General features: G+C 35.8%; 1 protein-coding gene across 1 annotated transcript in view; it reads right to left on the reverse strand.

Moving 5' to 3' along the window:
• The window catches only part of CNTLN (centlein), a 341,044-nt gene that overhangs the window by 13,385 nt on the left and 312,569 nt on the right, over positions 1-15,090 (reverse strand). Inside the window, exons 24-25 of the mRNA XM_055428174.2 lie at positions 2,631-2,816; positions 84-161 (exon numbers count right to left, since the gene is read on the reverse strand). Coding sequence (XP_055284149.2) covers positions 84-161; positions 2,631-2,816 — 264 coding nt within the window. The remainder of the gene's footprint in view (positions 1-83; positions 162-2,630; positions 2,817-15,090) is intronic.

A 15,090-nucleotide genomic window follows, 5' to 3' on the forward strand; every position in this document is an offset into this window, starting at 1 on the left:
CAAAATTTTAGTCATCTAGTAAAAAAATAAGCTAGGAATTTTTATCTGCAACTTTTAATAAATGAAGTAGAAAAGTGAAATACCTGTCCTTCAAGAAGTTTCCGAATGTACAACAGCCATTGTTTGTCATTTTCGGCATCGGTCTTTGTCCTTTCAATTTCCTAAAGGAGAAAAATAAGAACACTGCAGTTAATTTCATTTATATGAACTTGATCATACTGTTATATAGAGAAAAACTGATAGAACTGGATTCAACAAAGAACAGCCTGTCCTTTCAAAATGGAGAATATTCAAATCAATGCTCAATCTTTCCATTCATGTGGAATATAAAGCTATATATCTGTATTTCATAATACAATTTAGGAATATTTTATTTCTGTATTCATGGTGGAGCTCAAGGTACGGATTGAAGTAGAAGTGAAAGTTATTAAAACAGAGTGAAAAAGAAGATGGAGCTGTAGAAAAGAATCATTTACAAGTGACCCTCATAAGATGATATAAAACCTTATACTCAAAAATCAGACTTGTCAGTAGATAACTAAGGAGTAATTGTTACAATTACAGACAAAATAGGACAGGCAAAGGTTCTGGCGTATTTAAATGCTTACTTATTTAAAATGTCCAATAGCTAACTGATAGGCAAGAGACACTACAACTTAAAGTACTGTAGGTCACTAGATATTTTCAATGCCTCAATTATCAAGGTGAAATATTCTGAAAGTATAATGTATTCACATATGCAACTGAATTGACTATTCAGTTAAAATCACAATTCAGTTTGCAAAAAAAAATGGACTTTTCAAAAAGTGAAGGGTTTGGGAAACTAACATTTGTTGAAATTTACTGTATGCCAGGTATCAGGCAAGGTACTTTGCATAGGCTGTCATAGTTTTTTTACATGAATTTACAAGAGCTGGATGTAGCTTAATGCATATAATACAGGCAGTTCAGGCTCTACTTGGGTAAGTCACTCAACTCTTTAGACCTCTGAAAGATGCATGCATCAGTCCAAATAAGCTCAGATCTGTAATGAAATCTAGTAAATATATCCAGGTGTGTGCAATGAGCCCTCATGGAACTGTGTTTTTTCCAGGAGGACTTCCATTTAAGGCTGTATGGTACACATGTTTTGGTGCTGTGCACCCCTGACTCCATACTGCATCCTCCCAGAGGTCAGGGTGTAATTTCTTCACAGAAACGTGCCAGCTACTTTGGGGCTAACAAGAGATATCCTTTTCTAATTCATATACTCAATGGGGACAACTTTTTCTAATTTTTCTAATCAAAGGGAGTGCTTTTTTTTTTAAACTTGTAAGCCCAAGAAAGGGCATGTTTTAAGAGCACATAAAGGTAGAGGCCCTGTCTTCTAGAATATGTATCTGGAACACACACACACACACATACAAATACACAAGGGATTTTGCTACCTCTTCTTGTTTTAAAACTTTTAGGCAACAGTGGAAGACCTTAATATTTTGTTAGGTTTCTTCTTTATCCATAAAGTTTCAGTTAAATGTCTATAATAAGATACAGTTAACAGCCTTGCCACAGATACTGTTATTTCCTGTGTGTTTTATATTTAATACAGCATTTTATAATGCTCTCGGACTTCAAAGTTCAGAATTCACAGACATTGTGGCATAGCTGCTGAAAAGAGGAAACTGATCATTCACTATCCTATTCACTCATAGGATGAAAATAATCTCTACAGGATTCCTTTGACCTCCTTTCTAAGAATTCTTGGCAGTTTAAAAACCTTTGCAAGTTGTAGATCTGCTCTACTTGAGAAATGTTTTGAGAAGCTGACAGGGGAGGAGTGCTGAAGGATGTTCTCATGCAAACATCGAAGTCGATCATTTTATTTATTCACTGAGCAAATATTTATAGGGAAGCTATGAGTGCCATCATCTCTTTACTCTTTCTAAACAATAAAAAAATCTAATATTTAATGTAGTAAAGCTCAGAAACTTAACAGTAAAATAGGATTGAGTATCTTCCACAGGTTTCACAGAAGACTATGTATGAGGTTCTGCTGTTGAGGCAATAAACTATCAAAAATGCAATGCCCTCCTCAGAAGGTACAGAAATGCTACTGCAGACTTATAAGGTATATGCATATAAATACACTAAGGAGGGAGTATTTTACCCACTCTAAAGCAATAAATACCTTTTTCTTTAACTTGATCAACAATAATTTTAAATCTAGCTAGATAAGCTAATATATTTACTACTTAGAAAAAATCTCATATAGGAGGAAAACCCCTCAAATCAATCGTGATCCAGCTAACTAACTTTCTTCAAATGGGCTCAATTAAAAATAATAGCTTATAAGATATATGATTAACTAAAGAATATGGAAGAGACAGGGAAAGATAACTGACCTGAATAACAAGCAAGCAGTTCTAAAGGTTATATGTACTGGCTTACTTCTTTCTATATTACACAGTTAAATTTCTCTAAAGGTTTTTTGAGTTTTACTCTTGATGTATCTTTCATTGGTATATTAATAATCTTGCCTTCATGAATATTATCTTAAAGATGAAATTCTAAGAACTATAAAACAAATAAAAATATATATTTAACCATCAGTGTAAAAACTCCTATATTAATAAATATTTAAGTGATCTTACCGCTTCATCTTCTGTGTCCAGTATTTCCTCTAGGTCTGACCGTGAAATGTTCAGGATAGAAGCTGCCAAGGTCTGGGCTTTATGGGTTGAGGTTTTACAAGCATCCCTGTTTTTCTGCATCTTTTTAAGCTCTCTGATTTGTCGCCTAATCAAATGGACATCATTTTGTAACTCTCTGACCAAGGCCTGCAACATATTGGAAAGAATATGGGCTCATATGGAAGTAATAAATGAAGAGAAAGCAGTCATAACACAAAAATGTGAAGATACTAGCAAATCATTTTTTATTAGGATTATTCTGATTTTATTTATATTGGAACAAAATGGATTGCTCTTTACTTTTTGTCAGGACACAATAAAAGCTCTCTTAAATGATCACTTAACCAACTTGCTGGATTAAACAAATTGCTCCAATCCTTCTTTCAGATTCACCAACTGCTATCTTGCAGGTAGGTTCATTAGTAACACGCCAGTTGAGCTGATGCCAATTGTCAGATGTATTTATTCCTAAGTGTGTATATCAGTTGTAACATGTTAGTTACATAATTGATTTAATTATTGCATAAACTAATGAAATATAATGGCAGAAAAATGTTGTTTCTATTAAAACTGAACTAGAAATCTTTGAAAGGATTTGATAAGGACAGTTGGGTAAAAGTACAATTAAATTATGTGTGGGCAAGATGACAATAAAGTATTGACAAAAATCATAAAAATCTAGGCTTACATACACAAGAGTCTTTAATTTCTCCCTCTGAGGACACATGCTTATGTGTGCATAAGAAAAAAAGGCAGCTCTTACTCTGGGTGAACAGAGCTCTGGAGTCTGATGCCTGGCTCTGTGGGCTGAGAGCAGCTAGCTAGATGTTTGGGTAGATTTCAATCTTTTGCCAGCCTAAGCAATGCTGCAATAAATAATGGTGCTTGTATATGTATTTTGCATTCCTAGGATATATCCCTGGAAGTGAATTTGCTGGACCAAAGGGTGTGTTAAACTGTAATTTTGAAAGCTGTTGTTTAATTCTCCCTCTATCCAAGATTGTACCAATTTACACCTACACAAAGAACACATGAAAGTACTTGTTTCTCCATACCACTGGCAAAACACCAATCGGGTTTTCAGTGGTTTTCTAATTTTTACCACTGTATTTTAAAGTTTCATTTCTCTTATTAAAAATGAAGTTGAGCATCAGCCTTAACAAATAATTTTTTTCTTTTGTCTATTATCTATTTTTCTTAGTGATTTATAGGGATTATTTATACTTTAGGGAAATTATATATCAAGGATTTCTAACTTTTTTCATACTTTTTGACAGTAATTATAGTACTTTATGCAAAGGAAAAATATTTTTTTTAAAATTTTAACACACTAAATGAATCTATTCCCATATAACTTTTGAATTTAGTGTGATACTTTAAAAAGCATTCTCCACAATTTATATATATATGTATACATATATATATAAGTATATATATGTGTGTGTGTTATTCAAACCATGATTTTTTTTCTGCCACTTGTAAGATTTTTCAGTTGTAAGTGTTTTATCCATTTGGAATCCTCTAGAAAATTATTATATAAAATCATAGTTGTCTCACCACCACCTAGTAAATAGTCCATATTTTCCCCATTGATTTCATGCATGTTTAGGTCAGGTTCTGGACTTTCTATTCTATCTGTCTTCTTATTAGTGAAGTTTTACAGTATATTTTAATTAGTGAGACTTTGTCATAAATGTAATCCAATAGGGGTATCGCCTTTCAGTTACCCTTCTTTTCAGATTTTTCTTGTTAATTTTTGATTGGTTTTCCATATAAACTTCAGATTGAGCTTGTCTAAACAGTCTTACTGGTAATTTTATTTAAATCACGTTAAATTTTATTCAATCATGTTAACATTTTAGATTCTTCCTAATCAAAGACCATGGTAGTCCCTTCCAGTTGGTTGTCTTTATTTGTGTTTCTGAGGATCATTTAAAGGTATTTTTTTTTGCTTCTCTTTATAGATCTGTTTATTCCTGGGCCTCTTAACTTTTTGTATGGCTGATTCTAGTACCTATTGTTGCTTGTAGACATAAAGATTGTTAATATATAAATTTGCTGAAATTTCTTATTTATTATAAGAGTTTTGCAGCTGATTCTTCTTTAGCTTCCAGAAATTAAATATCTGCAAATACTGATAATTTTATCTCCCATTTTCCAATCTTTTTTTTGGTCATGCTCTGCAGCTTGTGGAATGTGGGTTCTTAGCTCTCCAACCAGGGATTGAACCCAGGCCCTTCGCAGTGAGAGCATGGAGTCCTAACCAGTGGATCAATCAGGGAATTCCCTATGTTCAAATTTTTTACACCTCCATTTTCTTTTTTATTGAATTGATTATTAAGTTCTTCCTGAATAGTAATATTGATGGACACACTTGACTTGTTCCTGATTTCAGTAGGAATCTCTTAGGAAATACTATGCCAGATTTTGAGTTGAGAGCCATATTTTAATATACTAAAAAATAAGTATTAATATAAAATATATAATGTACAGTTTTACACAGTTAACTATCTACATATTTTAATTTCTTACAAAAATGGAAACCAGATTGTCTTGAATCCATTTTAGCATCCATATTAGCTATCATATGATTTTTCACCATAAATCTATTAATAGGATTCTTAATAATTTCCTTAGTATTGAATATCCTTGCATCTCTGAAATAAACTCCACTTAGTGTGTTAGTGTGGTATATTATTTTTTGATGTTCTGCTGAACTCTATTTGCTGATATTTCATCTGGAATTTCTACATTTTAATAAGAGACTGATTTGTTTCAATTTTGTTCAACCTTCCAAAAATATTTGTAAGGTATTTTCTCTTTCCATGTTCTTCCGTACTTTTAATGAGATTGAATCTATCTGCTCTTTACTGACATTGTGGCACTCACCTGAATTTGGCATAGTATTTATTGTACAGAAAGATACCTTTTTGGCAATTTGTTTTAATTTTCCATTTGTACTAGAGGGACTTTTGGTACATTATAATTTTCCTAGAAATTTGTTCTTTTCAGAAAGTAGAATATATAAAGAAATTCTACTTTTCAGCATTAATTCAGATTTTCTTTGTGGTGTGTCATGGGTGGGAATGCCTGAAAACATACACACTCTGAGATGGAGATTTATGTGGGAGAGGGTACTTAGGAGTAATACCTATGGAGCCTCGGAGCTGAGACAGCCTTTCAGAGTTGTATCATCTTTATTTTTTCCCCCTTATATATGACATGAACATTTTTCTTGGCTATTATTTTTTTGAGTCCAGAAACTTTACTAGACCACAGAATGTATACAGGGTATGACATGTTAGATCAAATTTTCCGTGGTTCATGTTATGTTCTTGGAAGTCTTTATTTCTGAAAATTATTTTTGGATTATAGCTTCAATATTTGTTCTGTTCCATCGTTCCTTTTCTTCTTTCAAGATTCCAATTATACATATGTTCAATCTCTGTAAGTTGCTTCATAAATCCTTTTTTCGCCAATGTTTTTTTTAATTGAAGTATAGTTAGAATGAAATAGTGTACATTTTAAGTGTTTAGTTCAATGAGCTTTGACAGCTGTATACTTCCACATTGTTTTTGTTATCATAAATATGTATTGAATTTTGCCAAATTATTTTTAGGGAGTATTTGATTATATTGATTTTGCTTTTTTTTAGAACTGTTGAATCAACCTTTCTTTCCTAGAATTATATCAACTTATTCATGGTGTAAATTATTTTCACATAATGCTTCATTTGGTTAACTGATATGCAGTTGAGAATTTTTACATTGATGTTCATGATGAAATACTGACCCGTGCTTCTGTTTTCTTACAATGTTTCTTCAGGTTTTCGTTTTAGGGTTGTGCTCGTCACATAAAATGAACTGGGACTTATTTTCTTCTCTGCCATTTTCTGAAATAATTTCTGTAAGATGGTGCTATATTTTTCCTGAAAGATTGCTCAGTGAAACCCTCTGGATCTGGAGATAGTACATGTATTTTTGTGGGTGAAGGCTTTAGATTTTTAAAAGTCCAATTTCCTTAGCTAATAAAGAGCTACTCATATTTTCAATTCAATCTCTTGTTAGTTTTTGTGATGAAAGAAGTCAATTGCTAACAGTTCGGACCATTTCTGTTGGTAGTTTAGTAGGGACTCAGGGCAGTTTAGAAGCTACGTTGAGTCAATCAGAGGAAAGAGCAAAGCATTTGGCTGATGTCCACACTCCTGTAGATAATGCTTGACCTTGGGTCCCCAGTGTGCAGACATGGTGGGGACAGGGCCCTTCCTCTCTTTTGGAGTGCACTCTGTCACACGTTCAGCTTGCTGGCTTAGACAGACCTCTCTCTGCCGGAAACTTGGCCACAGCAAATACCAAGTATTTATACTCAGTCTTTGCTAAGGAATAAAGGAAGTTCTGGGGCTGTGTTCATTCTACAAGTTGTCTGTCTCTCAGTGTTATCCCCAAAAACCTGAAGCTATCTAAAATGTGATGCTAGTGGTATAGATTGTGAAGCTACTACATGACAGCTACTTTTTTGAAAAGTTGTCCATTTCACCTAAATTGTCAAACTTATTGTTATAAACTCATTCATGTAATTTCCTTGTTACCTATGTTTTAGTATCTGTAGTGATATCCCAGATTTTATTCCTGATATTGATAATTTGTATTTTTAACCATTTTCTTCTTTATTCTTGGATTTTATATCAATGTAAAATAGATACCTGTGGGTTGTTTGAGGTATATAGCTAAGCTTATACTGTTTTCTAAATCAAAAGCGATTTTTCCAAGGCCATTATTGACTACTTTCCCTTACACTGATTTGAAATGAAAAATACAAACTTTATGCTCTAAATTCCCTTAGATGGGCTTGTTTTTGTAACTCTTTCTGTTCCAATGCTCTGTGCATCTATTCCTGCACTTAATCATGCCATTTTATTTATAGAGCTTTATAGCATGTTTCAGAGAAGGCAATGGCAAGCCACTCCAGTACTCTTGCCTAGAAAATCACATGGACAGAGGAGCCTGGTGGGCTGCAGTCCATGGGGTCGCGAAGAGTTGGACATGACTGAGCGACTTCACTTTCATACATTGGAGAAGGAAATGGCAACCCACTCCAGTGTTCTTGCCTGGAGAATGCCAGGGACGGGGGAGCCTGGTGGGCTGCCGTCTATGGGGTCACACAGAGTCGGACACGACTGAAGTGACTTAGCAGCAGCATAGCGTGTTTTGATGTTTGCTAGGAAAAATCTTCTCTCTCCTTCCCACTCTTCTCCTTCTTCAGCCATCCTCATCCTCTTTCTTTCAGCTATATTTCTGGAACCAGTTTATATCTTGGACAGCACAGACATATAGATGAGATATGGAATGAATTCTCACATTTAACAATATTATTTCTTCACATTCAGAAAAACAGTGTATCTCTCCATTTATTTAGTTCTGTTTTATGTCATTCAGTGTTTTATAGCTCACTTTATAGGTTGCTTGCATTTCTTGAAAGGTTTATTCCTGGGTATTTAATACTTTCTTTTTATCATTATAAATACAAATATACAAATAGTACTCTAAATATAGTATTACTTGTAAAGTCTACTTTATTTTATATTCTGACTTTGTTCGGAAATTATTGCTGAATTATCTGTTTAATAGTTTATTATTGGATTCTCTTGAATTTCCTAGGTCCATAAATATGTCATTGACAATCACAATACAGTTGTACATGTTCAGTTTATTTTGGGAAAGGAGCTGTTTTACAGTATATGGATTTGTCTTTATAAAAGCAATTTTAAAATTTACTTTGAGTTTTTTTGGTTTTTCCCCCTAGCATTTTGAGTTGAAAGTTAAATTTGGGCTGAATTTTTAAGGTCTTGGTATTTCATTATAGTTCACTTTGAATAGTTCATAAACTCACTTTTTATTTTTTCCTTAACCGAAAAACCATATAGATGGGTTTGGAATTTCTAAGTGGACAGAAACATTTCGCCAATTATTTGCTAAAATCATAGTTATATTATACTCTACTTAGGGTACATTGCCTAAATGATTTTGCTTTTTTGAACTTGAACTTTGTAGATTTAGATGTAAGTAATTTCTGTAAATGTTCCACATGGGTTTGAAAGGAAAGGAGCCCTGCTTATATTTTCTCTATTCAGATTATTTATTTCTGAGTATAATACAGATTAACTATACTAGAAAAAAGTAAATACCTTTGTGAATTCTTTGATTTCCATTTATAGTTTCACCAAATTTTGCTTAATGTTGCCAGGTACATAAAAATTCATGAATTTTGTATCTTCTTTCCAAATTATGCATTTTTATCAATATGAAATTGCTTGCTTTACCCTTATTAATGTTTGTTTTCCTTAATTTGTCTCAAAATAATATTGCTGTATCTTCTTTTTGTTAGCATATAGCTGGAATGTATTCAATTACATGTTGGTAAACAAGCTCTTGCAGGGGATGGGTATGACTTGTAATGTTTGCCAATTTCTATGGTTTTAGGTACTTGCACGATTGATTTCAAACAACCAACATGAATGAGATGCTGGGAAGAGATAAGCAAAATTGATTCTCATAAGCTAATTGCAGGATATCATAATTTTATTCTTAATTTTTTTTTAGCTTTTGTTATCATGCTTTCAGTTCAGTTCAGTTCAGTTCAGTCGCTCAGTCGTGTCCGACTCTCCGCGACCCCATGAATCACAGCACGCCAGGCCTCCCTGTCCATCACCAACTCCCAGAGCTCACTCAAACTCATGTCCACAGAGTCGGTGATGCCATCCAGCCATCTCATTCTCCATCGTCCCCTTCTCCTCCCGCCCCCAACCTTTCCCAGCATCAGAGTCGTTTCCAGTGAGTCAACTCGTCGCATGAGGTGGCCAAAGTATTGCAGTTTCAGCTTCAGCATCAGTCCCTCCAATGAACACCCAGGATCAATCTCCCTTAGAATGGACTGGTTGGATCTCCTTGCAGTCCAAGGGACTCTCAAGAGTCTTCTCCAGCACCACAGTTCAAAAGCATCATTCTTCGGCGATCAGCTTTCTTCACAGTCCAACTCTCACATCCATACATGACCACGGGAAAAACCATAGCCTTGACTAGACGGACCTTGGTTGGCAAAGTCATGTCTCTGCTTTTTAATATACTATCTAGGTTGGTCATAACTTTCCTTCCAAGGAGTAAGCGTCTTTTAATTTCCTGGCTGCAATCAGCATCTGCAGTGATTTTGGAGCCCCAAAAAATAAAGTCTCTCACTGTTTTCACTGTTTTTCCATCTATTTCCCATGAAGTGATGGGACCAGATGCCATGATCTTTGTTTTCTGAATGTTGAGCTTTAAACCAACCTTTTCACTCTCCTCTTTCACTTTCATCAAGAGACTTTTGAGTTCCTCTTCACTTTCTGCCATAAAGGTGGTGTCATCTGCATATCTGAGGTTACTGATATTTCTCCCAGTAATCCTGATTCCAGCTTGTGCTTCTTCCAGCCCAGCGTTCCTCATGATGTACTCTGCATGTAAGTTAAATAAGCAAGGTGACAATATACAGCCTTGACGCACTCCTTTTCCTATTTGGAACCAGTCTGTTGTTCCATGTACAGTTCTGACTGTTGCTTCCTGACCTGCATACAGGTTTCTCAAGAGGCAGGTCAGGTGGTCTGGTATTCCCATCTCTTTCAGAATGTTCCACAGTTTATTGTGATCGACACAGTCAAAGGCTTTGGCATAGTCAATGAAGCAGAAATAGATATTTTTCTGGAACTCTCTTGCTTTCTCCATGATCTAGCGGATGTTGGCAATTTGATCTCTGGTGCCTCTGCCTTTTCTAAAACCTGCTTGAACATCTGGGAGTTCACGGTTCACATATTGCTGAAGCCTGGTTTGGAGAATTTTGAGCATGACTTTACTAGTGTGTGAGATGAGTACAATTGTGCGGTAGTTTGAGCATTCTTTGGCATTCCCTTTCTTTGGGATTGGAATGAAGACTGACCTTTTCCAGTCCTGTGGCCACTGCTGAGGTTTCCAAATTTGCTGGCATATTGAGTGCAGCACTTTCACATGCTTTAGGTGCATCTTTTTCAGAATCTCATTGTTTTTTTTTTTTTTCTTTTTAAAAAAATATATTTCAACTTCATTATATATACTATGATTATTGGTATGTTTGGATCATCCTATCCTTTTTATTTACCATGCTTGTTATTAACTGTTCCTCTCCTTTGTTCTATATTTTCTTCCTCCCTTCCTTGCATTCTTCTTCCTGGTTTGTATTGAATTGATGGAGATTTTAATTTTTTTAAAATTTCCTCTAATTCTTTGAAAATTAAATGCTTGATTCCTGTTCTTGTGGTCACCTTTAAAACTCCTGAACATATATTTAATATTATTTAATTAAACTTGATTAATTTAATATAATAAAATCAATATTATATTTTGAATCAATATCTAGAGTTTCTCATCCTCTGTATGTTCCACCAGAGCAAAAAAGAAACATCCCTTACAAGCACCCCTTCACAGCTTCTAGTACTATAATCACTAACATCAAGCTATTTAGATTTAATTGTAGGTTTTACAGGAGTCTTTGTTTTCCATTGTTTCTTATGTTCTAAAGATTGACAAGAGTCCCATCTGGGCAGAAAGACCTGAAGAAGTGAAAAGGGAAGCTATTTTATCAATAATATACAGAGGGAAGAGCAAAGACTTTGAGGAAAAAAAACATGGCTTGCAGTATTCAAAGAACAGCAAGAAAGTCAGTATGGTTAAAGAGGGATAAATGAGGTGACATGTAGTGAAAAGTCTTAGAATTAACAAGACTAATCATGGAAGCCTCATAGGGAAGTGAAGACACATATTAGTTTTAAGCAATGTTGCAGGCAATGGCAACCCACTCCAGTACTCTTGCCTGGAAAAATCCCATGGACGGAGGAGCCTGGTGGGCTGCAGTCCATGGGGTCGCGAAGAGTCAGACACGACTGAGCAACTTCACTTTCACTTTTCACTTTCATGCATTGGAGAAGGAAATGGCAACCCACTCCAGTACTCTTGACTGGAGAATCCCAGGGATGGCAGAGCCTGGTGGGCTGCCGTCTATGGGGTCACACAGAGTCGGACACGACTGAAGTGATTTAGCAACAGCAGCAGCAGCCATTAGCTGGCTGAAAGCAACATGGGTATATTTGGGGAAAATGTCTGTATTATTAAAAAATGTTATGTTATTTTGCTGAAATATACTTCATGATGCTCAAATATTCTTCTTCCCTTCCAAACCTTTCAGATACATAGTAGAATCTCACTGCACTAAGTTCATTGAAATGTTTTACTTTCCCCGCTTATATCCAGGTTGAAATTTTGTTTTCATATGATCACACTTGCCTTTTGTTTCTATGCTGGTGCTCTGCCTGTTTTCAGCTCTGGGTGTTACTTCCATCTGGATTGTATTTTTACTTCCCTTCCATCCATGACAAAATTGCTTTCTCTTACCAGTTTAAAATCTGCTCAGCTCTTCTCTGAGCGCTTCCAAATTGTGCAAAAGTTTTTAAATACTCCAATGTTAAAAACATTAGAAGCTTAAAAATGTTTTACTCTATTTGCATCAGTTGAACAATGGTCCTTAGCTATCACTTATTGTCAAGGTAAGTAAAAACACTGTACCATACAAAATAAGCATTCAACAAATATTAAATGAATTTATAAAAATTTATGTCAGCCTCCTTAAACTTCTTGAAATATCATGAGCTAGGAATTATCTCAATATTTGATTATATTTTCAAAATAAGAGTACTTGCTTGGATGTATATCCCAACTTAAAGTCACTATATTTTTCAATATTTCAATGTGATTTATTTTAAGCAGTTAGCAATGGTGTTAGAGTAAAACAAGCTATTTCATTCCAGCCTTATTAGATTACGCTTTCCAGTCTTTATTAAGGAGTCTTGATCTGTGTTAGCTAACTATAAAAATTTTTGAGTTTCACTGAATCATAATGAACCGATTAGATTTTCAGTAAGATTAGATTATTGTGATGAAGGTTATAATTGGCTGTTCAAGTATCATGTAGTCACGCCTACAATCATAGTTTCTTGGAGAAATAATGTCTTTTTTAACAGCTTAAATAGTTTTATTAAGGTATAATTTACATATTTTAAATTTCACTCAATGTATTTTTATTAAAAGCTTTCCTTTAAAAATGCTATAATTTACCCTTTTTATATAATGATAGGACTGAAAGAGTTAATTCAAATTTGATTTTAAATATCATAATTAAGAAGTCACATCACCAAAATGGTACCAGCCTCCATCCCCCCACAAATATCAACAATTAGACATTCACAGACTAAAATAGCTCTGGAAGGGCTCAGGAGTCCACTTAAGAAATTTCAGCAACACTGTGAATCAAAAAAATAGAGAATTACTCCATACAAAGAAAAGGAAGGACAGCCTCATTGTGCCTGCATCATCCCATCCCCCAGGGCAGCACTGCTCAGTGCCAGTGGAGAACTCCAGGGTTCAAAGGAGCTCCCTCACTGGGAAAGGAAGAATGAGGCGAGCAACCGACTTCCCCAGTTTTTCACATCACAGAATGAAAGATCACTTCAGCTTCACCCTACCCAGAGACTGACAAAGTCAAGACATATAGGGACAGGCTGGAAAAACAAAGAATAGCCGGGGCTTCCAATATCAACTACACAGCAGGAGCAGCTGTGGTTCACAGTAACCAACTCTGTGTAGGATCCCAACAGATTTCACCACTGAAGAAACCAATGCCAAGGATGGCTGTCATGGGCCCCCTGCAGATTCTACCACTGTACTTCCCCCCACAGGTTTCCACTTTCACAAATGCCACCTGACAGTCCCTCCCTGACCCTAACTGAACCCTGCAATCTGCACTGGAAGCCAGCTTAGCCTTTGCACCTGCACAAGTGCAAGATGTCAGCCTAGACCCCTGCAGTGATAGATAGATGTGCATGAATTTGGAGCTAACCTCTTCAACTGAGGACCTCTTGCCAATGGTCTGCCGCTGGCCTCTAATGATCTGCGAGTGCCTGTGGTGAGGCTCTATGGCCACAAGACTGTATGTCAACCACCAAGGCCCCCACGGCTGTGTGTGGGCCCAGACCTGGTCCTGTTTCCTCTCACTGACTTGTACTGCTGGGTTCAGCTGCAGTGAGCCCCTCCACCTGAGCACCTGTACACCAACACCCAACTCCTGTCACTGGCCTCCACTGTTATGTGGGACCGTTAAGCAAAAAAACAAACAAAACTCAAAAAAATCTAACTTTGTAATTCAATGAACTAGAAAAAGAACAAAGTAAACCCAAAGTTAGTAGAGGAAGGTAATAACAAAGAGCAGAGTGGAGATAAATAGAGACAAAAAGAGAACAGAAAAGATCAGTGAAACTAAGAGCTAGTTTTTAAAAGAGACAAACTAAATGGATAAATTTCTATCTACACTTACCAAGAAAAAGAGAGTACTTAAATTAAGAAAATTAATCTAGAGAGGTGGGATGGGGAGGAAGATGGGAGGAAGGTTCAAACGGGAGGGGATATATGTATACCTATGGCTGATTCTTTGGCCACCTCATGCGACGAGTTGACTCACTGGAAAAGACTCTGATGCTGGGAAAGGTTGGGGGCGGGAGGAGAAGGGGACGACCGAGAATGAGATGGCTGGATGGCATCACCGACTCTGTGGACATGAGTTTGAGTGTACTCCGGGAGTTGGTGATGGACAGGGAGGCCTGGTGTGCTGCGATTCATGGGGTCGCGGAGAGTCGGACACGACTGAGTAACTGAACTGAACTGAACTGAACTGAACTGATGGCTGATTCATGTTGAGGTTTGACAGAAAACAACAAAATTCTGTAAAGCAATTATCATTCCATTAAACAATAAATAAATTTTTTTTTTTTTTTGAACAGAGGAAAATTTATGCGTCGAACCTGGACTGGTCACTTATGATAATATACATGCTACAATTCCATTCTCTCCAATCATTCCACCTTCACCCTCTCCCACAGAGTCCCAAAGACTGTTCTAAATGCCTATGTCTCTTTTGCAGTCTCTTATACAGGGTTCAGGTTACCATTTTTCTAAATTCCATATATATGCGTTAATATACGGTATTGATGTTCTTCTTTCTGGCTTACTTCACTCTGTATAATTGGCTCCAATTTCATCCACCTCATTAAAACTGATTCAAATGCATTCTTTTTGATGGCTGAGAAATACTCCATTGTGTATATGTACCAAAGCTTTCTTATCCATTCATCTGCAGATGGACATCTAGGTTGCTTCCATGTCCTGGCTATTATAAACAGTGCTGCAATGAACATTGGAGTACATGTGTCTCTTTCAATTCTGGTTTCCTCGGTGTGTATGCCCAGGAGTGCGATCGCTGGATCAAATTTTTAAAAAGAAAATTAGAAACAAAAGAGAAGATATTACAACTG

The sequence above is a fragment of the Moschus berezovskii genome, chromosome 7 (assembly GCF_049115385.1).
Source record: "Moschus berezovskii isolate FMDL1 chromosome 7, NW_MosBer_1.0, whole genome shotgun sequence".
NCBI lineage: Eukaryota > Metazoa > Chordata > Mammalia > Artiodactyla > Moschidae > Moschus > Moschus berezovskii.